We start from the raw sequence: 25,614 nt of genomic DNA on the forward strand, positions 1-25,614 counted from the left end.
ACTTTTGCCCTAAAGAAAAAATATCTTTGATAAACTTCAGTGATGTTTACTGATGCATGACTCCTTTAAAAAAATGAGGGTGCGCAGTATTTGGAAACTAAGGAGACTTATAGGGACGTAAATGAATCATTTTTCTTCTCATTCTTTCCCCAGCCTTTCACAACTGTTTTGTTTTTTTACGGGGGTAGCCTTGGCAGAAAGATGCAGACAATGATGTTAGCTCCCTTTAGGTGAAGTTCATGTGATGTCAAAAAACAAAACAAATTCCATCATCTACCAGTATTTAAAAATGCACATTTATATCATAGTTCATGCATTTTTGCTTATTTTTCAAATCAATATTGTTAGTGTTTTTAATAGAAGTTTTATTTATCACTAGGAGACGTTAAGAGAACGGTCACGTGCCGAAATTCCAACAGTGATTCTTCGACAGATATTGTTGAATGCCTAATGATAAAACAAAATTGGAAATATATTGGATTGAATGCTGTTGAAAATGAAAAAAAAAATTACAATTCATAATTTTGACTTTTTAACAGAATAAAAATGTCTGGATGATCAGCATTACCATTATTATTTCAGTGTTTACTCATGTAAACACTGGTAGGGTGTTGCTCAATGGCTGAAAATCCTGTGGCCATCTGCCGATATCCCCCTCAGTGTAGATAAATCTTTCCTCACATGGTTAGTCTGTTCTTTGCCATGATTCCATTTGATTTCTTTTGTTATTGATTTAGTCTTTTTTTGTATTTTAATCATCATTGTTGCGTCTGTGTAGTAGTTTTTTTTCGGCTTGTTGGGTGGGGATAAATGAGGGTATTATTGCCTTATTGTACACTGTTTTTATACAGCACTTTGGGTGGCAATGAATTGCCATGTTAAGTGCTTTACGTAAATAAATAAACAAGTAAATACATTTAAGTTGGTTCTTTTTAACCACTGTGGGGCACTAGATAACACACAATGTCCCTTTAAGATTCAAGGAGGGTTCTCAAACTCAATTTACTTTTGGGACGCCAGAGCTAGAGTCCAGGTGAGCTTGGGCCGTATGAGGGTTTCCACATAAAAAGTGCTGATAAAAACTGCTCTTAAACAGCTTTTAAAATAATTTATACAGAAAATGATCTAAAAAAAAAAAAAAAAAAAAAAAGTAACATTTTAATCACTCATTTATTAATAAATCAATCCATAATCTGCATGAGCTGCACTTAAAGTGACAGACAGTGTGTATTATTCATTGCTTCCTGTTGGTCTAAAAACAATCTGTTAGAAAAAAAATAACACCATTGTTTTAAATAATAAGCAAAAATACAAGCACTTTTTTACAAATGTGTTTTTTTTTTAATCATGTGTTGGTCGAAAGATCTCTATCAAACACAAGAGGCTCGCCTAAAGGGAGCTGATTTTATTCTCAACCATCTTGCTACCCAAAAACATTATTTTTTTTTCTCCTTTCTTTCTTGTTACCTTATCTTTTTTCACTTATTTCTCTTCTTTTTTGGCGAGTGACACGGCCGCTTTCTGGTGTCCCATTTCATCTGGAGGGACGAAAGCATGACCCACTTAGGTGCCAAGGTGCCTAACTTGCTTGGGTGTTTAGGCATTTGGGTTGAACATGGTCCAAAAATGTGTGTTTATTTTTTTTTTTGTATGTTTGTCTTGCTGTTGGTCACCCCTCTTGAGGGCTATGACCAAGGTAGATAGATAGAATCTCTTCTTTTTTAAAGTATTAAGGTTTGTTTTGGATACTTTGAGTCTAGTAATTCTTTTCCTCTGTGCTTTGTAGCACTAATTTTGGACTACACTACACAATACAGCAACATCTAGTTTAAAAATGATTCAAACTATCCCGTTAACTTTAATATTAAGGCAGGGGCCTCAAACTCTTATCTTGAGGGCCACGAGTTCGAGACCTCTGATTTAGAATATATTGAGTACAATTAGTGAATATTATGAGTAATGGCTCTATCAAGTGTTTAATCTTGATCATTACACCCTCTGAATTTGACCTAACTAGCTTATATAATAATAATAATAATAATAAAACTTGAGAACCTATGAATACATACATTTAGAAAAAGAAGAAGTACATTAAAAAACAACAGTAGAGGAAAAAGAGAATTTAAAAAGTTAAAAAGGAAAAATAGGTAAGAAAAAAAAGCAAGAAAGCAAAAGGGAAAAGAATAAAATAGATACAAAAGAAAAGGTAATAATTGCCAGGAAAAAAAAGGGTAAAAAGACAGGTGTTTGTTTATGGTGTGACCCTTAGCAGTAAGATTGAGAACAATTATCTCAACTCCCTCTGAGTGAGCCCATGTTAAATACAAATTTTCCACCTGAGAGTATTTTTAAAAAAATGGAGATCATGTGTTTTTGATGTTAATACAAGTAGAAATCAATAGGTTTGATGAAGATTTTTACCACTAGGTGGCGCAAAATAGTGCAAAAAAAACACATCGATAATGGAGTGATAAAACAGGTGATTTTATTTTTCTCCATACATATGTAAAACCACTATATAAATCAGAATATCATGGTACACACACAGGTATACAATTAATTTTCAATAAAAATAGTTAAGTCTTTTTCTCCCATGTCTGTAACAGAATAGGAAAACAGTTCCCCCGAAAAAACACATAGTTTTTTAATGCCATTGTGTTTGAGTGTGGTGTGACATGATTAATAACGTCATTTTCCCTTAAAAAGCCCTGATAGAAGAATCTCTGTCGCTTACTTTTTGCTGCACCCTCATGCCATTTGGGGTTTCTGGATCTTGGCTGGGGCCAAAAGGAATGCTCTCACGGCCTCTGTAAATATTACATTTATGGTAACATAACCCATGTTATGTACTTCCTAGGTCTTCGATGGATTGCCTGCAGCTTGAACAGAAAATAAGCCACAACTTTTGTCACACAATTTCAACCCTGCGGCTTATGCAGTGGTACGGCTAATGCATTTATTTAACGGCTGCCAGGGGCGTTCAAAGAGAGAACGTAAGGTGAGACAGCTGGTGTCGAGGAAGACGCAAGTCATAACCGCCAAAAAACAGCATAGATGAAGAGGTTTAACGTAATGTAATGCGCATTGTACATGAATAAAACCGACCCTCATCATGGCAATTATAAAAAGGAAAGGCATATGATGCAGCTTTCAAGTTAAAGCGATCAAGCTGGCAGATTAAGGAAACAGAGCTGCTGCACACAAACTTCACTTGATGTATCAATAGTGAGACACTGGAAAAAGCAGCAGGAAGAACTGGAGGTTCATCTAAGTTTTTGCCCTGATAGCGTTTTGCTACTGTGCATTATTTAGGCGGCTTATAGTCCAGAAATTATGGTAATGATTAAAATGCAATGTTTAGACTTGCTGGGAGGAAAACTTGAGTTTTGTGTGCTTAATTTTGCAAACACAATCATGGACTGCTGTTCGATGCGCAAAAGCAGAAAGGAACCACCATAGAGGAAGTCCATAGTGAGGTGGCATGGTAAATTCCTAATAAATGGGTGCTTAAGCCCAGCTAAAAGAACGGGATGCCCTGCAACGCAAGATGTGATTGAGCAAGTTTGAACGATTTTCCAATGGAGCCCCGGTAACTCGATCAGAAAAGCGAGTAAGAGACTTCAGTGGACGACAACTAACTTTTTTGGAGTATATTAGGAAGATGACTGCAGGTGACACTTTACAAGCTACAGTCAGTCCAATAGTTGAATGACACTGATAAACCAGCTCAATCACGCTCATGTCCTGGTCACCCAATTTCTTTTTGTGGGGATTTGTAAAAAGATTGGTCTATGTGCTGCCTAATCCAAGAAACGTGGATGAGCTAAAGGCGTGGCTAACAGGAGCAAGATCTCAAAGGGAAAAGAATGCTTTTGTACTTATGCTAATTGTTTTTGATAAGTGAAATTGTGTATATAATTATAATTTCCCTCAGGTGACCAAGCGCATCTTCTATAAACACAATTTATACATTCTTCACAATGTGTAATGGTACAACCTTTCCGAATTAGTTATCATATTACAAGTGATAAAATAATTTTACAGATTGATACATTTATTATTGGACATTTGCAAAGGAGATTGCACATGATGCTAGTTAATTATTTTGAATATTATTGCGCATTGTCGTTCTATGCTTTGACTAATATAAACTGTGCCTGTAGCTGTAAATCATTGTCACGATCGGCCAATCATGTTGCCGTTTGTTGCTTTACACACCCTTCAAGCAGATCGTATTTTGTAACCTAGGAGATTTCATAAAAAGAATGGGGAGGTCTTCCAGCACAGGTTAGAATTTCTTATCAGAGTTGTCTCCCCTGTTCTCCCTGAAAGTTTAAAAGCAATTGACGTCTGTTTTTTCTCCTTATTTTAAGTGTATACTAAACTTTAAACTTAACATAGGGCAAATACCAAATACTTGAGGTCAAGGAGGCTAATAATAAATGTGCCGATGCATTATATAATTTTTTTGAGTAATACAAAGATGAAAAACGTAACATCACTTTAATACCAAAAAGGCATGTCAATTTCATTGTCATGTTATTTTTGAATTTAAAACAATAGGCAAACTCATTTTAAAAATGGACCATGCTTACACTACATTGATATAATTTGACTTCATTAAGTCAAACTTATTTAAAAAGCTTGGATTGCAGAGGGAGTGGCCCTCTAGCACCACATTGTGTCTACCCGTGTACAACATTTGCCGTTGGGAGCAACTTCTCTGCCAGCATCAAAGCCTTAACAATGCACTACAATTAATACTGTATGTGCCACAACTGGACTTCACAGCTGTACACTTTGTATTGTACCATCAAGCATCTATATAACTTCAATACACTTTTCTACTTGCAAACAAGACATATTACAGTATCTACAGAACAACGTGCTATAGGTGCAATACAGTAATGGAAGCAATGTATGCTACCTCAAACGCATAACTATTTCAGAGTCAGCTATATTTATATAAATATAGATGTATTTTCCTATTTACATTTTGATATTTCATATAGAAAATAAATAATACAAATAGTCAAATCTTACAGTAAGTAGATTAGAGAAATGCTAGATAAAAGCAAAACAAGTCCTATACATAGAAATATTCACGATAATCATTTAAAAATACTAAAAAGAACAAAAAGAAACATGGACCTACAGTTAGGCTTAATACATGCTATGCCAAAATTACCCTGCAACTTTACCATATGGGATTTCTGGAATGATTGGATGAGGACAAAAAAAAAATGTTTTCCGGACTATAAGTCGCACCTATAAACCCCAATTTGGCCAGATATTTCAAAGGGTGCCTTATATACCGCAGAATGCGATGGTTAAGCTTGGTAATGCATACAGTTATTGTAAGTATGCCATACAAGGCTTTACAGTATACTAACGCATTTGTGCAACGATTGATCAATTGATAAACATCGCTGACCAAAGTTGCAAAGCATTGGCACTAGTGGAACAGGTGAAATATGATAAGGAATTAGAGCTCCTTGTAACACTTTTTCCGCAGGGTGTCAGAAACAAGGATTTGCATAGTGTATTTTGATAGAATAAAAAGTCTGTTAGGGAAAAAAACTTAACAAAATACTATAAAAGATCTAGTATGCACGCATATTAATATGAAACGTTGTTGACGCAGAGCTGAAGAAGTGGAGAGACTGTTGAACCTATTTCAATGCAGAACAAAATGCACCATGCAAAACTATTTCTGGCACAGTGATTAAGAGTAGTGTGATAATGAGATAAGCTCTAATGCATGTTGTATATCAGGGGTGGCGAACACGTTTGACACCAAGAGCCGAAATTTTTAACTGAGAGTCAAAGAGCCACACCATGCACTGGCCTGCAATGACAGCCAGACACAAACAAACACACACAATTAAAAACATATTATTTCCCCTAACACACATAACCTAACACATAACACTATTTCCGTTTCGCTTTGCATTTTACCATTTTGACCATGAGGGTAACAGTCTGCACCCTCATGGAATGTTTACTTAATTTCCCAGCATTAGACGTAACCTATGCAATGATTGGCAGTCAGTTATGTGTCCGGAGCAGCATAAAAACAACAAATCTGCCAAATTAATTTCAAACTATCATTTATTATTTGTTATTAACTCTGATGGATTCAAGTTTGTTTTAAGAGGGGAAAAATACTAAACATGAAACAGGCAAAGAGCCACAGTATATAGAAAATATGATGAGGCAAAAAAGCCGCATTCTGATTGGCCAAGAGCCGCATACGGCTCTAGAATCGCGTGTTCGCCACCCCTGTTGTATATCATCTGTACTACTTAATTTCATGAACCTTAGAGTCGAGTCCGCCTTTGTCATAAATCTTTCATACATAAGACCGTTTTTTGGGGTGCGCTTTATAGTGTGGAAAGCACGGTAATAGAGAGGGGTTTGTGTCCTCCTCTTCAGTGTGTGTTAATGCGAAAATGTCCTGGTGTGCTATTAAATTGTTTTAAGATTCTTTAGTGCTGTCATCTTCTGCATTTTCACCTTCTAACTTCACTGGCCTTGGGGTCTTGTTCCGCTTGTGAACCAGGGTCTGGACCCTGGCGGCGCAGCCCATGGTTGCGAGCCCGAGTGTGGGCATGGAACTCAGAATTGCCGGCCCTGTGACGAGGATGCTCGGACTGCGGGTGGGACGACGAAGGGCGGCGCTGTGCAGCGGCCGAGGGCGAGGGCGTTAGGGAGGAGCAGAAGCTGAGGCTGTCGCACAAAGCCCCCCAGTTTTGCTCGCACTGAAGCCGGACGCTACGAGCCAATGCCTCCTTCACCTCCTCTCCGCAACCCAGTAGAATATTCACCAGCTCCACATAAGGACTAGGCAGACAGATGCCAATAAATTACACAAACTGGACAAATAAAAGGTTACATACTTTGACATAACAAGGATCAATGTTTTCCATACCATAGAAAGGGTGTGGATGACCGCCAGAGTTTAATTGGTCTCGCCAGAGTCTCAAACGTGTTTTTAAAGAATATAACATTTTCAAATAAATATAAACATATATAAATGTAAAATTAATTAAAACAACTTTTAGATCTCTCATGATATAAATGATCGCACATGCGTGTGTTTGTGCTACATATCAGTCAGCCTTTTCCCAGTGCGAAAGCGAGCACTCATTCCATTTTTGTGAAGTTTGTCCCACCCCACCTCATCTGTGATGAGAGAGTTTTGTAAAACGTGACATTGACAAGCTTTGCCTTTTCCCCAAGCTAAACAGAAAAAAAGCTTTCACGCCGGGCATTCCACGCAGAAAACACTGCCCTGCACCTCGTCACACTGCCGGCAATTTCAACAGAGCGTAAAATTGAGACACTACCATTGCAAGCAATTTGAAAAAAAATCGCTCAGAGCAGGAAAACACTTAGGTGGACACGGGTTATAACTGCATATCTGTCAACACGTAGGTTTTCCCTGCATTTTATGATCATTTCAATTTGTGCACACCGTATAACCTTTTTTTTTTAACAGAAAAACAACTTTGAAAAAAAAAAAAAAAAAAACACATCTTGTTTCTCCCAATTTGGCTCTTATCTTGATCGCCTCAGTCAATGGTAGCGTAGAAAATTGTTTTCATAGATTGCCAATAAGGATGTAATCAGCAAAATTCTGCACTGCTTCGTACAAGCAACACTATATTTGCTACAACCGGGCAGTAAAGAGGCAGAACTAATTAGTTTTCTTTTGTAAATAAAATGAACTTTTGCACAAATTATATTTTTTTTACCATAGTCTGTCTTGCGATAAGTAAATAGGTGCCCCCATGTGTTTGTAAGGTTTAATATAGATTGAAAAGGGGAATTGCAAGAAGAGCAATTGGCTGAGGTTGACAGGTATGCAAAGTTAGCTCGTAAATTGCGCCTTACAATAACCTCCTGTAAACCATCAGAGAAGAATGGCCTCCTGTCAAAGTGGCAATCACAAAAGCAGCAGTACTGATATTTAATACTGTAATTCATTAAATCACAGATATGAATATTTAATTGAATTTAAAACTATTGGTAATATGGTCTCTTTACTCGCTGATACGATGCCTTAAAACAGTATAGATTTGACATTGGAAAAACACTAGTTAATTTTAGTCTATTTGGATGATTAACAGATATGTATGAAACTCCTCTCTTGTTTACCGTCCTTTTTGGTTGCTGTGTCATTGCCTTTCATAACTAGTCTATTTATGACTTACATGTTTACAAGGGCACACATTCATAATGAATCTCTTTTTGATTTTGCTTTAAAAAGGCATTTGATCAATGTGTTTGAATTAAAAAAAGTGGACGTTTTTTTCCAAGGGAGCATACCGCCACACCCCCTACATTCCGGGTTCGGCAACGCGTGGCTCAGGAGCCGCGGACGGCTCTTTAGAATAGTATAGAATATACCTTTATTGTCATCGTTACAAAATGGGTTAACATATTGTGACAACGAAATTGGGCTGCAGAGTGGCTCCCTGACACTTTTCCAAAATGTTTACAAATTAAAAACAGAGGTTAAAAGGATATTTTTCTTTCATATTGGTTTCTGTAGGAGGACAAACAAGACACAAACTAACGTTTTCCAATGTCAATGTCTAACATTATCCGCAAGTATAATATTAGTTTCCATTGCTATGCAGATGACACTCAACTGTATGTGCCACTGGAAAAAACTGGTCATTTAAGTTGTAGAAATCTGGAGGCTTGCCTTACTGAGATTCAAAGGTGGATGTCACTTAATTTTTTACGTCTTAACCCAGAAAAAAATGAAATGTTGATTATTGGTCCAGCTCACTGTCGTCAGTTGTTTTCAAACACTACCCTGAACCTAGACAAATGTAATATCACCCATAGTGACTCGGTCAAAAATCTAGGTGTTATATTTGATCCTAAACTGTCGTTTCAGTTACACGTGAAAAATATTACTAGAATAGCTTTCTACCACCTCTGTAATAGTGCGAAGATTCGTTCGATGCTGTCCCAATCAGATGCAGAGGTTTTAATTCATGCGTTTATTACTTCTCAGCTTGATTACTGTAATGTATTGCTTTCTGGTCTCCCGATGTCTAGCATTAAAAGTTTGCAGCTGGTTCAGAATGCGGCAGCTAGACTTTTGACTGAGACCAAAAGGTTTGAGCATATTACTCCTGTATTGGCCAACTTGCACTGGCTCCCAGTCTTCTTAAGATGTGACTTTAAGGTTCTCTTATTAACATATAAATGTTTGCATGGGCTTGCACCCTCTTATCTCTCCGATTTGATTTCCCCCTATGTTCCTGCACTCGGAAAATGCCCGTCTACTTGTGACTCCGGGAGCCAAGAAGTCTGCAGGCTCGAGAGCGTTCTCCATCCGGGCCCCGGTGTTATGGAATGCCCTGCCTCTCGAGATAAGATCTGCAACCTCAACGGAAGTTTTTAAATCAAGGCTTAAGAGACACTTCTATTCCAAAGCGTATGATTGATGCCCACCTCATATTCTGTTTTGTCCTGTCTTTTTCCGACGCCTGCCTGGCTGATATGAAGGAGAAGGACAATTTGAGATGAGTCAGCGGACCAGCGTCCGACCTGAAGCATGTCAACCCCTGCATTTACCAGCTGGCAGAGATGGGAAGCAGCGTCGTGGCCGTCAGACTTTCTGGACCAGTTTACAGGTTGGGGGTGTCTTTGGTGTTATGCTCTTTCTGGACATCTTCAACATCTTACCTAATGTTTACTATTATGTGTACAGTAATGCTAATTGTAATTCACCCTGGTCAATCCTGGAAGGGGGATTACCACATGTGAGGTCCTTTCTCAAGGTTTCTCTTTTTTCCTCACACTGAGGTTTTTGAATTGTTCCTTGCCCGCATGCTGGTTTAAGATTAGGTATTTGTGTAATTTTGTAATAGTAATCCTGTGCAGTCCTTTGAGACATTTTAGTGATTAAGGTCTATACAGTAAGACCTCGGTTAATTGGGACCAAAACCACCCGCGAAAACTGAAAATCTGCGAAGTAGCAACGCCCCTCAAAAAAAAAAAAAAAAAAAAAAAAAAAAAAAAAAATCTCATTACCCGCACCGCTTATCCTTATAATTTGCGAGCGAGCCCTTACTTTCGGGCGCGATACGCACGACACCGCGACGGCCTGTCAGAAGCGCAGTAGAATGCGCGTTCACGCGAGAGGGGGGAGGGGGGGGGATTTTGTACGGGAGTCGGATTTGGGCACAACACCGGCGCGCGGTTTTGGTGCGGCTTCCGCTTCACCGCCGTAATGCATAATAGTCTTTGAGATCCCGTCAGCAAACACGAGCTTTAACGTGCGCCACGAGCACCATGCTAAGCCGGGTAGGCTCTCGACTTACTCCGGCCGTACTGAATGTACTGGTAGCCCACGGCTGCCACTGCTGGGTCCACGCGGCTTCGGCTTCACTGCCTCCTAATCCCCACAGGTCCCCCCTACCCCTTTCATCGAGGGCCGTGTAGCGCCATGTAGAGCCATCGCGGCCCGAGCGGGAGACGTGACGTTGGTGACTTTTTCATCCGCATTAACAAACGCATTTTGTAGAATATGATCGCTCTTTATTGTTTAAACGCGTTGTATGGACTACGGTCACCCAATTATTTTAATTAGCTCGCTTTATGGTTTCAATAAGCGTATTATATAGAATACGATCGCTTTTGACGGAAGCGCAGCAGAATGCGCGTTCACGCGAGGGGGGGAGGATTCTGTACGGGAGTCGGATTTGGGCACAACACCGGGAAACGAGAACGGCGCACTGTGCTAGGGTCGTTGGCCGAGGGGGATTCCCGCAAAAAGTAGCGACGACCCTTAAAAAAAAAAAAAAAAAAAAAAAAAAAAAAAAATTTTTTTTTACAGACCGTGAAGCTCTGAATCCGCGAACGTCGAACCGCGAAGTAGCGAGGTCCCACTGTATAAATAAATGTGACTTGACTTGACTGCTGTAAATATGTGTAGAATAAATATTGCATTTCACCTCTGGGTGTTAGTACGCAACAGACGAGAGGGAAATCAGCTCCTTTGCTTGTATACTTTCTCCAGTCGCTCCCTTTTCTTTATTTGGAGTGCAAGCTCTGAACACCAAAAAGTAAATTCTCCTGTCTATAGACCAGAGGTCGCAAACTCAATTTACTTGACAAAGCTGGGGTCTGAGTGAGGTTTGGCCAAATCAGGTTTTCTGTTTGAAAATATTTCACTGTATGTGTGGCCCCTTCAAAAGGTTTCATCATTCTCCTCATAAGGGCTATACATAATCTACTTGAGCTGCACTTAAAAGGGAGAGTGTGTATTATTTAGTGCCTCACAATGGTAAAAAAAAAATGTCAAAAGAGAATATTGATAAAAAATTTGCAAACATCCATGGACGATATAAATGTCAATTTTCTTTTTATTAATACTCATCGGGTGAATTTTTTCAAATTTTAGATTAAGGAATCCTTACCTAGAGAGAGAGAGAGATAACGTAGTTGTCTTCCATTTTTTCTGCTACAAAGCGGTGGATTACATCATTTCCAACGCTGCTGTGTTCACATTTATGTTTTGATTTACTTTTTTAAAAATATTTTAGCTAGCCTTTTTCATTATATTTAAACCTATCATGTCCTTCATTAGGAATAAGTTTAAAATATGCTTGAGTCCCCCAAAAATGTGCTAGTTGCACCCTTGTACACAGTGTTCTCGTTTGCTCGCATCCCTGCGTCCTAGACGCATCATTTTTGCTGGGGACGCATAGTGTCGAATCAACGTGCGTCCCCGGGACGCCACTTTTTTGACACAAAATTGTCATTATTACCCGATTATTTTTTTAACAAAGATTTACCGCACTCCAAACTTTTCATCACGCAGATCTGCCATTGTTGTTTTGGTCTCACGGTTCGAGTTTTCGTCTGCACGCCGACCTCGGCCAACGAGATCTTGTTACTTCGAGATTACGTCATTGTTGTGGTGCTTGTTGTCCAGTTAAGGTGAAAATCAACACAAGATTGGTCATTTCTTCAGTGAAGGTAATAAGTCGAAATATAATGCAGAAAGTGATAGCAACGGCAATAATTCCGGCACGAAATAACGGTGGAGAAATTCTTCAAAAGATCGCAAAGGCATGGAAAACACGTGCGTTGATGCGAAAGATTCGACGAAAGAAAATAAAAGAATACACCTAGCAAGAAAAGGACTTTTCTGCCAAAATGGAATAAATTATATTCCTGGTTACGCTATGAGGAGGATGATAATGGAGGCTACATGTTCTGTGATGAGTACCCAGCGTGACAAAAAAACTGGATTGCAAAAATCATTTTGCAATACGAACTTTGAGTAAAGCACATTGGATCGGCACAACGACAATGAAAACCACAAATTAGCTAGGGAAATTCTGTTGCTGCAGGAAGAGAGAGGCAAGTATGAACGGATACAACATCAAAAAGAAGACTTGGCCATGCTTTCACGGCTAAAGATAGTTAAGTGGATGGCAGTATTCAGTATTTTGTATAATGTACAATATTGTGAACTGAAAAATCTAAAGCGATAACTGCTTTGTATTACCAATTAACTGTGATGATTAATACTGAATGAAAATATAGATTTATATAATTATTTCAGCAATATTATTTTGTATAATTTACAATATTGTTGTGAACTGAAAAATCTTGAAGAGTAAACTGATTTGTATTACCAATAAACCGTCATGATTAAAACTGAATGAATATATAGATTTATATTACATATTTGTTGCCGATTTACAAATTTCAACCTCGATAACACTAAATTTTGGGGACCCATAGATCTCTGTTGAAACCCATAGATCTTTGAGCATGCAAGTCCCCGGGACCCATCACTTTTCAGAGGTAAAATGAACACTGTGTACATAGGCTAATATTTTTTCATCTAGATAAGAATCTTGATAGAATTTTCCTTTGAAAGAAATGGTTAAGTTTTTTTGTTAATTTATCAACAGATACCGGAAATTTTTCCCAATAAAATGCAACATAAAAGGTTACTGCTGTTCCATCCATTCAAATTCCTCCTCCATAGCCAAGCCGGACGACTTTGACTAAAAAAGCGGCCCACTCCGGCCCTGTTTATAGCACAATGCAGTCATAAGAACTTTTTTTAAGTATCTGTTATTTTGTATGTGATTTCTGATTTTGTCAGTTTACATCTTGATTGACATTTGGGGATACCATTTATGTTTTGTGTAGTATCAAACAAAGATGCTGACTTGTTTAACAGAATTGAAACTTACACTGCATTCATGTTTTTATTTACTTACCTTATCAAAAGGCTGCAGTTTTATTTTTATAAATGCATGCTAGTTTTTATTGCACTATTTTTAGAATCAAATATGATGTAAAAAAAAAAAAAGATTAGACATTGTAATTTATATCAACGTTATGAAATATTGTATGCAACAAGATTAGACATGGCAGAGTAAAACAAATAATCAAGCCTTTGAAGGAGAAAAAGATAAAACTCTAGAGACAATCAGGATAAATAGGAAAAAAAAAATCATATTAAAAGATATTTTTAAAAAAAATATATATACATATATATATAAATATATATATATATTTATATATATATATATATATATATTTAGTTTTGTGCAATAGTATATATTTTTTCATAGATTCATATAGCATTCTGGGCACATTATCCACATTTCATTCCTCGAAATCAAAAATTTAATTTCTTTATTGCATTTCTGTACTTTTATCAAAATAAAATTAAACTTACTGTAAATCATTTATATTGTAATAACATTTAACATGAAAAGGTATCCTACAATAGTCACGTGGAGCATCCTTCTCCACAGGATGCACTGCATTAAACATAGTCATTTTGATAGTAGGCTAATATAGCTAATATAGATACCCAAAGCACATGTTGCATTCATTATACAGCTTATATGAAGCTCTGAATTTTTCGCGGCCTTCGATGAATTTGTTTTTTTTTGTTTTTTGTTTTTTGTCAAATAATGCTCCTTCAGCTTGTTTGGGTTGCCGACCCTTGCCCTAGGGCCTAGACTGTTCACCTGCCAGGCTCTCACAAAATTGTATGAGAAACACTGAAGAATAAATAGCAAAAAGGTAACCTAGGCATGATGTCAAAACACTTGGTCAAGTCGCTTACCCTTTAGGGAAGAGATCTTGGAAATGGATCATCTCCACCATGACGGCCACATTCTCCTTAGCAGCTGAGCACAGATTGTGCTTGACATAACACTCTCGCTGGAGTTGGAACACCATCTCCTTAATGGAGATGCACTTCCTGCTGATACAGCTAAACTTATGTCGGAGCCCGTGGGCCATGCATTTCAAAGCATCCTTGATGAATGATTTCCCCTGCAAAAAAGAAAAAGGTGTGTGATAAGGGTATTCCGTTTTTAATATTGGGAAAACTGTAAAAAGGAGATTGCATAGGATGCCATTCTGTTTATTTTTACCTCACTTTTGTTGCATCGACTATTACGCACGACTTAATAATTTTAGTGTTCTTCGATTTCCCCACTTTCCGTCGGATCGGCTTTTGTAACTTAGGACAGTGGTCCCCGACCTTTTCTGGGCCACACAGACTGGTTAAATGTCTGACAGTATCTGAAAGGGGTACCAGTAATTGTTATTGGAGCTAATACCAGATTATTTTAGGGCTGATGTGTTCATCCTAAATTTATATGCCTCTCTGGACTCCTTCACTGCCACGGCCAATAGATGTCAATGATTATTTTTAGTACCGGGCTGTCGGGGAACAATAAAAGTTATGAAGATTGTATAAAATTCACATTTGTAGATGAGAAAATTACTTGGGGTTTTTTTGGGGGCAAATTTGGCTATCTGCTGAAAAATTGTCATAAATTTTGTCAGGTGTCAGCAAATTTACTCTCAAGAATATCAAATGTAAACTATCTTACACTGGCCTTATTTTTTAGGAAACTATGTTGTGGTTTATAACGGTGATGAAATTAAGTATTACTGTTATTTATTTAGTACTTTATTAGTATTAATGGCTTCAAGAGTTGGCATCGATCTGAAAAAAGTTTTATCAAGAACCTGTTAAGATCATTGCCAAACGCACTTAGAGTTGGCCCTTTGAGTAAAAAACAAAACAAATACATTAAATAAAATATAAGTATAAAGGGACAGTGTGTATAACCTAACCACTAGATGTCGTTGTGTCGTGCAATTGAAAACAAGTGCTACAAAGCAAAACGAAGATTCCAAAGAAAGGAGATTTAAAGTGACCTAAGGGCAAAATTAATTTTCTCATTTTTTGCCCTGCCTTTCAAAAGGTTTTGGGGATACACTTAGCAGGAAGATGGTGAAAACTTAGGTCAGTAGCTGAGGCTCATGTTATGTAAAAATAAATGCAAAATTCTCCGCCAAAAGTACAATTAAAAAAATGCTTGTTTATACGGTAGCTCTTTACTACTCTTTCAAAAGGAAATTGATTTTTCTTTTTCAATTAATGATGTTAACTTACCACTAGAAGGAGCAAAATGATTTTTAATGTTGTTGTTTTTAGAGTTGTAATGTAAAAACTCACCACTAGATGGCAGAGATGAGCTTTCGGGTCATATTCAATGTTAGCAGACAGAATACCTTATGTTATCTTGAGATTTTTCAGGACAAAATATTCCACCAATATTAGAATTTGGGATAATGTATAGAGAGAGATGGATTGAAAAAAAAGGTAATTTTACAATTGCTTAACGGTTAACAGTTTGCTCATTTTTTTCAGCTATATTGGAAAAGTATGCCAATTGTTGCCGGACTCAAACCCTTAGAATTAACAGCGCATAATTTTTGGTAGTTTTGTCATACTCGCTAGCCACTGATGAAAAATGATGGCCCTCACTGGCATCCAGTCTGGCATACAATATTTACAAAATGCCCCGAAATATTGACGTGAATCGTTTACAAAAAGCTTATTTGTTTTGTAAAATAGATTTTAACTTGGCGAGACAGTTTGAGACTCCTCAGCAGAACCGCAAACGCATCAATTTCAGCAGTTCATCTAAGCCAGGGGTCGGAAACATGCAGCTCTGGAGCTGCATGCAACTCTTTGTAGATCCCTGGCGCTTTCCCATATTGGAAAAGGTGGGGGAGGGAAATATATATATTTTTAATCAGGTTTTTGTAGGACAAACATGACACGAAGATTAACGTTTTCCCGTGCTGTAAAAATGCATAGAATAAGAATTACATTTCTCTTAGGGGTGTAACAATGAGATGATAGGGAAGATCGGCTGGTATGAGTTCTGCTCTCCTTGGCTTGTTTTCCTTGCTCTCAGACTCCACTGTCCCATGTTAGAAAAGCTTTGTGGCCCAAACTCTGCCCCTTTTTAAGGGGCAACGTCACAAGCCAGGTAGATGTCTGATCGGCCATGGACCCCAAGGGTAAAAAGAGAAAAATAACTGCACAATAATCAAACTTGAAATGTGTTATGATTTTATTTACTTTACCTTTTCAAAAGTCTTATTTTATTTTTATGAGTAAATTCAGTTTTTTCTTCCACTCTTTTTGTTTCCCAATAAGGTGTACATTATGCCTGTTCTATTGATATTTTTTTGAAGACTTGAAATAAAAATGACATAAAAAAAAATTGGATTCCCCAATTGCATTCCTTTTATTTGATCAAAGCAATGAAACATACTAATGCATTAATATTGCAATAAAGTTAAAATTGAAGCGGTATCCTAAAAAAGCTTAGTCACTTGGTACATCATTCTTCTCAGGATGCCCTGCATCCAACTTGGTCATTTTGATATTAGCCTATATAAATACATATTGCATGTGTTTCATTCATTATAAAGCTTGTATAAGGCTTCTCATTTTTTTAAGCTCCAGAAGATTTGTTTGTGGGCCCAATGTGGCTCTTTCAACATTTTGTGTTGCTGACCCCTTATCCAGGTGATGTCATAATTATAACGGCTACCTCATTTTAAGATGCGAGCAAATAGAAAAAAATAAGTTGATCCGGCGATGAGTCTCTAGCACCGTGTCCATTTTAAAGAATGTTGCGCTGAGGTTATACAATTCTTGCGCACACTAGGGTGTTACCTGAGAGTCAAATTTGCCAGCGTTATGCAGGAACGTCATGCAGATCTCATGCAGCCCTCGTATCTCGCAGGAGTTGTTCTCAAAGCATTCAAACACGCCACAGCCGACGTCCCCTGCACTCACCAAACAGTGCTGGATCTCAGCTGGTAAAAGGAACAGATGAAGTTAACTGAGACATTCAATGCAAATATTTGCAGAGAATCACAAGTTCCAACTCAGCTTGAGAGGGAAAATAATGCATTGGTGGGCTGTTAGAGCCCACCAGGTGTTCTCTGCTGGCCTAAAACTGCTGCATCATGAGATATTATATTTTGTCCATCAATAATTCCATTGTAATTCTATTGCAATAATTCAATTGTCTGTTAGCTTCCTTTTATTTATTTTTTCCTGGTTGCGCCGTTTCCAGATATGTGCTTTCGCATTTAACCACTCACTTTTCAGCCATTAGTTTTTGCTAGGTTCAGAAATCTACCAGGAGATCATCACAAAAAAAATCATGAAGGCTGTTAACCATAACATTAGTGTTCAAATGAGATTTTGGTTTAGCCAATCAGAGTGCAAGTTAAAGAATCAGCGCCTGCTAGTGGGCCTTGGAAAATGTTACCAGTTCCATAAACAATGATTAGCTATCGGGCAGTAACCCAAAGCGATTGCGCCAACAGTTGTTAAACTTCAAGAGAATTAGATTCACAAGAAAACATTGTTGATTAATTAGCAAAATGTACGACAACTCCAAAACAAGCAATCCTTTCACAAGGGTGAAAAGGTTTTGTACGCCACTTTCAGCCTAAAAAAGGTAAGATCTTAAGCCCACACCCAACCCTATCCTAATTTCGGGCCGGGGCCAAAATGTCAAAAGTTACGTTCGGGTTGAGCTCCTCTCTACCTCACTATCGCCTTACTGTTCTTCTTTGTCTATATTTATACAGTCTTGATTACTTAAGATTTAGTTACATAAGACAGGCTTTAAGTGTTGTACTTTCGTGCGGTGCCATTACCAAAACCTCGGGCCACCCCACGCCCGCAGTTTACGTTACCAGCTGCTCTACGGACTGCATTCGACAGCGATGGCATCAGAACAGAGAACCGAGAGACCCGGACGCGTGGCAACCCTAATCACCGGTCCTCCACCAAAGTCCTAACAAATAAAAAATATTTAGTTCCAAGAGCCGACTCATGGAGCCTGTTCGTTTGCGAACGACACATTCCCTAAGTCAGACTGAAGCTGAAGGCCTAGGGATGGCCCGCCACTGAATTAATGTAATGATAACTAGGAGGGTAGCATTTCCTTTGGTGGTAGATATGGTTGTATGAGAGTATTTCTGCAATAACTTTAACTGTATGGTTCAATGTAGATGAAAGCTTCTTTTTTGGTAGGACTCCACTATGCAGCCGTTTATATTTGCTGAATAGTAATAAAACAAAGATGTCCAACTATAAATGGGAACAAACGTTGCTCGTAACAGCCATTAGTTGTTACTTTTCAGTCTCCCTGCATTGTAGAACAAAACATGTAATTTTCGTCGCTTAACTACGCACGTGTTGGACCCGGCTAAAGAGTTATCAAGTTGACGCATAGCTTGGCTTTGTGTGCAAAAGCAGCACAGACTTTTTGCTTTGCAGGCCTTGGTTGAACTTAAGTGCGCAGGAAAAGTGAGCTGCTGGCGTGAGTGCTTGTTTTGGCATTACGGGAATGTGCTTGGATCGCACGAGCTTGGCCGCATATTGCATCGAGTCTCGCGCTGCTGTTGCAGGAGCGTGAGGAAGCGGAGGGAATTACTGGGGTGGGTGTACTCTGCTATGAACCCTGCAGCAGATTATGCCACTTTTAAATCAAGGAATTTAAATTATCCAATTTACACTTGAAAGTAAATCGGAGCAAATACATTTCTGGTTTCAACAGCTGTTGCAGGGTAAAACGGTTAACCCCAAAATAGTGCTTTGTTTACCTCTTGTAGATCAGCAATTGTAATACAAGAAAATAATTCAATCAACCATTACATAATTGTTACCACTGTTGTGAGAATTTTTGGTTACTGTGTGGCTTTTGGATTAAAAACATGTGATATATTTTCCACACAATAAAGGAGCACCACATTACATTACTACTTTCTCATATTTACTGATTTTTGTCCAAAGAAACAAGAGAACTGTCACAAGTGTTTGAAATTGGCCTCTGAATTCCTTTTTTTCTATCCTTTTAGCAACAAACAATTAACATGTCAACCAAGAGCACTCAAAGACCACCATGTTGCTCAAGGGTAGAACAGTTACTGGATGCGGTATCTTATTTGTAACTTTGCCATGCCAATTGTATCGGTGTATAAGGCTTACTTTCAAATTACTGGCCAATTTGGGGGTGCTTTAGGTGCACCTTATAGTCCTGATAAAGCACAAAATTTGACACAATACATACAAAACTCATGTTTGCGCATCAATAGCTTTGATAAAAAATTAAAAAAAACACTATATAGTGCCCATCTTCTTTACAGGCAGAATTCATTTTCTTTGTAACTCTTCCGTGAAAGATTGTTACACTTTTACTACTCCAATGTGGTTAAAGCAGTCTCGCTCAATGAAGCAGCATTTGAAAGGTGGGCTGTGTGTTTGAGGTGTCCTTAGAGAGCATAAAGTAGATTATTTGATGTATTAAAGTATGGGTTAACAATCCCAACTGAGTTCAAAGAGATTTTATACATAAAAGAAAAATCCCAACCCGCCTTTTTGCTTTCATCCGCTGTTTGGGAAGCACGAAAGGGGGTGGGGAGAGGGAAGAAACTGACCGTTTCCTATACAGTCCAAACACCAATCCAAACCCCTAAAAAGTTGAAAAATGAGTTCATGAGCATGTACGTACTTTCACGTGCCACAGAAGCAGCTTAAAATAGGCTGCAATGATGACTTAAGCCGGAAGATGGTGTCAGCGACTACAACATTTCAAAATTCCAGACAGCACCTTTAAATTTAGTTGTAAAGTACTTCATTACGGAGTGATTGTCTTCACTTGTCCCCAGCAACATTTATAGAATGTGCCAGATATGCATTTAATAAATGCATTTCCATTTATTTCAAGATTTGCTAAGTATTTGAGGCACACTTAAAAAAAAACGGTAATAGGGTCGAAGTCTATTCAGGATACGTTCAGAACGTGCAGGTAATAGTTACGGTATCAGGGATGGAATACAATTTACGTAAATTGCCTCAACCTTAGATAAGAGTTAAAAGCAGAAAACAAATCTTAGCTTAAACGCCTGGACTCGAACTGCATTCGGCCATTCACACGCGTACGCCTGTAAACGCGTCTCCCATTGGCCCTAGAGTCTAGACAGACACTCGTGTTGTACCACTAACCTGTATTTTGCAGCGAAAGACGTCCCTTAGAGATGACCGGTTTCTCCGGCGGTGTGTCGTAAATGTCGAAATTATCCGAGACGACCGCAACTGCTCGCTCCAGCACCGAGAGAACCAGCAGCGTTACGGTCACCTTAAGAAACATCTTCCCCGGCCAGCCTGTGTGGAAAGCGTGCCTGAATGCTGCAGCCTACAGGACGCTTGCAACTCAAAGTCAAATGATAACAGGAGCTGTAGCGGATGCTGCATATATTTCTCTCAGGATCGCTCGCGGGTGTCAATTTGGATGAAGGAGTGGAGCAGGTGTTGTCGCTCGGTCCTCTCCTCCAATCAGAGCTGCGAACGTCCATTTCCGTCGATTTTGGGGGGGCGCGGCCAGAGAAACTTCTCCCCACCCCATTTTAACACAAAACTGTGGAGCTATTAAGACCAAATTGGCATCGGTGGTCCCTTGGATGAGTAAGCAGCATTTGGAGCGTTTGTCTGTTAGCCACAACCACATTTACAACATTGGATGACAGGCATTCAATCAATTAATCACTCAATCAATTACTGAATAGACCAACCAAACATTTAGTCATTTAGTCAATCAGCCAATCCATTGACCTATAGATAAGCCCCGCCCACTTGAATGACGAGGACAGAGGTTCAACAATCCGTGAAGAGCGCTATGGCAAGTGTCACAGGAGGCAATTAGTGCTTTTTGGTCCTAGAAAGATTACATATCATCTCAAAGTCACCAAAAGGGCCTGAATTATGCATTGGAGGGTTTTTATAAATGATTCAATTGTATAGAAGGTCGTGAAAAGCTTCAGCTTCAGGCAAACATATTCAACCTCATCTCGTTGTCATCACCATCTAAAACTATGAGGGAGAGGATCAGCATTGTTCATGCTGCACCGCACATGGTAAGAAATGTGATTTTACTTCAACTAACTACTTATCTTGACTTGTAAAATAGGCTTTGTTATTTGCTACTGGCTTTTATTTATCCAAACCTAGCGTAAATGCAACGACCCTCAATCATGCACGACACGGGTTCACAGTCAATCGGTTTATTGCCTGCATTCAGTAAACAAAACAATACAAAGAAGTCAGGGCGTCTGTGCACGACTGCATACGTCTTAAGCACAAGGTTATTGAGCTGAAGGTACGGCAAGCCCATAAAGTACCAAACGAAAAAGACCCATGGCTTAACAAATGATTGTGGTACCAGAATTTTAACAGTAATGCATCAAAAACACAGATTTTGTGAGAATAAAAAAAAAACAATCAAATTTCAACTCATAAAGATTAATGTTAGCATAGCTAGATATTTTTTCCACTCATGTATGATTGCAGCACGGTGTGGCAGTAGTTAGGGTGTCCGGCCAGCTAGCAGCCTTCCTGTGTGGAGTTTGCATGTTCTCCCTGTGCTTGCTTTGGTTTCCTTCGGGCACTCCATTTTCCTCTCACATTCCAAAAAAGATGCATGCCATGTTAATTGGCCGGTCCAAATTGTCGCTAGGTATGAATGAGCGGGTGAGTTGTCCTTCTCTGTGTGCCCTGCGACTGGCTGGCAACCGGTTCAGGGTGTCCTTTGCCCACTCCCCGAAGAAAGCGGAGATGGGCACTAACACCCCGGTAACCCTACTGAGGACAAGCGGTGCAGATAAGGGATGGATAGATGTATGATTGCCAAAGTACTAAAACTATCACATAACAGGATATTTAACTACCAGTAAACAGAAGGACTTGATGTAGAACGCAGCCAACTAAAGTAAGCTAACGTCATCCAAACGTCAGAGTTAACTTTCTTAATTGCCTCCAGCAAAGTGACAATATGTTTCCTCAAATACTATGTTGACTTACCTCAGAACTTTACCGGTAACTTTATCCAAAGCAGACACGATTTAGATGTGGCTTGATAAAGAGTAAAATATACATCCCATTGCCCAGCATCTCAAGATGGCTCATATCAGATCTGAATGTACCCCATGCACACTATTTGACCATTCAAAGGGTTAGATTGTAATACAAACATACACCACAATAAAAAAACGGACCAAATGCAATGCATTTATATGGACAATGGAGCACAGAATTTCAGACTCTATTAGGTTGGCTACGCGCGCTGTGGTTTGCTCATCGCGTCTGAGAGGTTTAACTGTGATTGAATGTTTGATTTGGATTTTTGTTTCTGCTAAATGTTATTGCACTACTTTTTATTGCACTATTGTTACTATGCACTATTTTTAATTGTACTTAAAACTTGGGCCAGTCTCCAAGCACTACCTTAAAAAAGTTTTGCTTACTTATCATGACAATCTATTATATTATTTTTCGCTTTTAGAGGGACAGTGTGTAATTTAGTTCCTCCTAGTGGTACAAAAACGTTCATTCAGTAAAATCATTGATAGAATACTAGGCAAAACTCTATTAAATTTCAGAAAAGAATCATCGGTGGAGAAGTGTGTATTTATTTTACATAGTGGAATCACTAACTAGTCACCGCTATGTTTAATTGGCATCTTTCTGCTACTATGCTTTTGGCACTGGTTTTTGTTCACATTAGACAATACAGTGCCATCTAGTTGTCAAATATTACACACGGAAGCTTTCAGTCTTTTTTACGTGTTTATCCTGGAGTGCCTTGTCTAATCTCGTTGTAAACAATGGTCACTACGTTGTTGTCAATGATAATAAAGGACAATTTTAATTCTAATGTACCATATTTTCCAGACTATGACGCACACTGGATTATAAGCCGCATCAAATTAAAACTAATGTAATATTTTGGGTGGCATCAAAAGAAACACTAAAAAAAGTGTAAAAACGTATTTCTTACAACATAATTATTATGAAATATGGTATCACCACTAAAATTAACTGATTGATTCATAAATGGTTACTCTATGTCAGGGGTGTCAAAGTCATTTTAACTCTGGGACACATGGTAGAAAATAACATTCTCACGGGGCCGGACTAGTAAATTAATGGCAAAAAAGTGTACTTTAGCTGTATGGTTTGGGGCCTTTATGGGTGCTCACAATTGAATTATGATTCAGGGATGTAAGATTTGATCAAAAAACGATTATTCAGGGACTGTTTATTTAATGTTTTTTGTCTTGCCTTAAACAGCACTTTGGTGACTTTTATTTTAAGTATAATAGCTGTCACCGCGGTATACCTGTCCCACCAAAGATCCACATTCACGCTGGACTGGATGATGAAGTTTTTGTTACAGTTGCTGCAAATGAATGAGTCACAACACAACATGTGGTAAGCTTCTCTGTTGGCTTTGATCTCTATAAGAGGAATTTGCATTTTAGCACAACATGCAACGTCCGGCAAAACTTACATAAAAGGCAACAGAAACAAAACTAAAATAAATCCAAACAGCTTGACAACATCAATCACATTACTGTGCATGTTGAGAGATTTGTCAGCTGTGGTTTTAATGTTTAAAATTAACTTTTTGCGGAGCACCAAAAGATCGTGTCTTACCGTTGGCAGCTCGTTGTTGACTGCCAAAAAACCCCACTTTCCTGTCGCAAAGTCTAAAGCCAAGCCAAACCAAACCTTACCACATACCAGCAGGTGACACTGTTGGACTCATCATTGCAGGACACTTATACAGAAACTATACAACATATTTCAGCAGGAATTCCAATAAAACAAAAGTTATTATTACACCCATTACATAGCATCGATCAAGGTTCTCAGGTTGAGTAATTGTAGTCAGCAAATACAGCTACAATGGTTGCTCTGCAAGTAGAACATGGCTTTGGCGACACATCCAGTGGACATATTTAAAACTGTAAGTCATTGTTTGACACAATGCAGTGCATTTCTCTTCTGTGCTTCTAAAAAAACATTGTCTCGCAGGACACATTAAATGATGTGATGGGCCACATTTGGCCCAAAGGCCATGTGTTTGACAAATCTGATCTACGCTGATTCTAAAATATGAATATAGATCATCCTTTTAAAAGTCAGGCTAGAGCTCAAACAACCCTTAAAGGTTCATTTTGAACATGCAATCCAAAAAGGTATTTAATAGGGTGTCAGTTTTTTTTTTTTTTACAGATGACATGGAAAAACTGTCACTGCACCGACAGCAAAGAGTCCTTCGAGTGTTCTCTGTGACCATGGAAACGGTATTTCCACTAATAGGTCTTGCATGATGTAAGCCTGCATGTTCCTGTCTCATTCAAGTGCATGGGAGACTGCTTGTGTGCTCCTAAAATTTCAACAAGATTGGATTGGCAAAGTGCAGCTGCAATGCTGTCCTCCAGGGGGCCTCACAGATACAAATTACTGCTCAATTGCCTTAACGTGTGGCAAGAGGGTTTGGGAGATTTAGCATAATGGCGGAACAACACCTGGAAAGAGATGTTCTTTTTCCTGGTGTTCATTTTAGTTTGCAAAGGGATTCCTAAAATGGGGGTCAGTTTAACCTTGCTCTGCATAATGAATGCTGGTAAATTCACACATGTTTTACTAAAGCCATTTAATGAAATTCATATTATAAATTTGTCTGCAAAGCTTGCATTTTAAAATGTTTTTGCCAGCTGATAATATTCCTATTTACACAGTGGCCCAATGAAAATGCACTTAGCTCAGCCATCTCAGAATCCAAAGAGTGACCTTTTTCTAAGAGTGGGTAATGGCTCTCCATTGTATTTCTTACTGTTCTCTTATCTTTCTTACTTTCTCCGTTGGAATTTTTCCTGGCATAGAAGGCCCGTAGTTACAAGGAATTTGTTCACCTGGGATTGAGACAAAATTCCTAGAATACAAAGAGTGCCATTTCTCTGACAGCAGCCAATGGCTCTCCAGATACTTATTTTTTTATTTATTATTGTTCTCTTATCTTTATTACTCTGTTGAATTTTTGCTTGGGAAATAATGTGTCTAGTTGCCCGGAATCCATTAACCTAAGATAGAGCCAATATTTCAAGAGTCCAAAAAGTGACATTTCTCTAAAACAGCCTAATGGCTCTTTTAAATGTATTTTACTGTTCTCTTATATTTCTTTCTTTCTCTGTTTGATCTCTACTTGGCAAGGATTTTTTAGAGTTTGCAGGAAATAATTAACCCAAGACAGAGACTGGATTCAAACTTTTTGGGCACTTTACACTACATGTACACTATCCCGCTGGACACTCAGAGGGCCACAGGATCCCCCACGGTAGCCAGTTCTCTCACCTAGCGGTAAAGACAGC

At 38.5% G+C, this 25,614-nt stretch overlaps 1 protein-coding gene and 1 long non-coding RNA gene across 2 annotated transcripts in view; one reads left to right on the plus strand and one right to left on the minus strand.

Annotated features, from left to right (window-relative positions):
* Nucleotides 1–2,463: 2,463 nt before the first annotated feature.
* On the minus strand, nucleotides 2,464–20,706 carry LOC148359110 (stanniocalcin-2-like). Its single transcript, XM_088344210.1, has 4 exons — nucleotides 20,408–20,706; nucleotides 17,057–17,199; nucleotides 14,129–14,340; nucleotides 2,464–6,843 (listed from the first exon to the last, which is right to left on the minus strand). The coding sequence occupies exons 1-4, from the start codon at nucleotides 20,550–20,552 to the stop codon at nucleotides 6,513–6,515; spliced, it is 831 nt and encodes a 276-aa protein (XP_088200336.1). The 5' UTR covers nucleotides 20,553–20,706; the 3' UTR covers nucleotides 2,464–6,512.
* Nucleotides 20,707–20,740: 34 nt separating this feature from the next.
* The window catches only part of LOC148359111 (uncharacterized), a 35,376-nt gene continuing 30,502 nt past the window's right edge, over nucleotides 20,741–25,614 (plus strand). The window contains exon 1 of the long non-coding RNA XR_015851362.1: nucleotides 20,741–21,315. This is a non-coding gene — a long non-coding RNA (uncharacterized LOC148359111). The remainder of the gene's footprint in view (nucleotides 21,316–25,614) is intronic.

This window comes from Urocampus carinirostris, chromosome 9, assembly GCF_059441175.1.
Source record: "Urocampus carinirostris isolate Australia breed hairy pipefish chromosome 9, RoL_Ucar_1.0, whole genome shotgun sequence".
Classification (NCBI taxonomy): Eukaryota; Metazoa; Chordata; class Actinopteri; order Syngnathiformes; family Syngnathidae; genus Urocampus; species Urocampus carinirostris.

Coding starts and splice junctions, on each gene's coding strand:
- LOC148359110 (XM_088344210.1), bottom strand. CDS start 20,552: ATGTTTCTTAAGGTGACCGTAACGCTGCTGGTTCTCTCGGTGCTGGAG. Junction 14,341..17,056: donor CTGGCAAATTTGACTCTCAG/GTAACACCCTAG, acceptor TCTTTTTTGCAG/GGGAAATCATTCATCAAGGA. Junction 6,844..14,128: donor CAAGATCTCTTCCCTAAAGG/GTAAGCGACTTG, acceptor CTGTCTGCCTAG/TCCTTATGTGGAGCTGGTGA.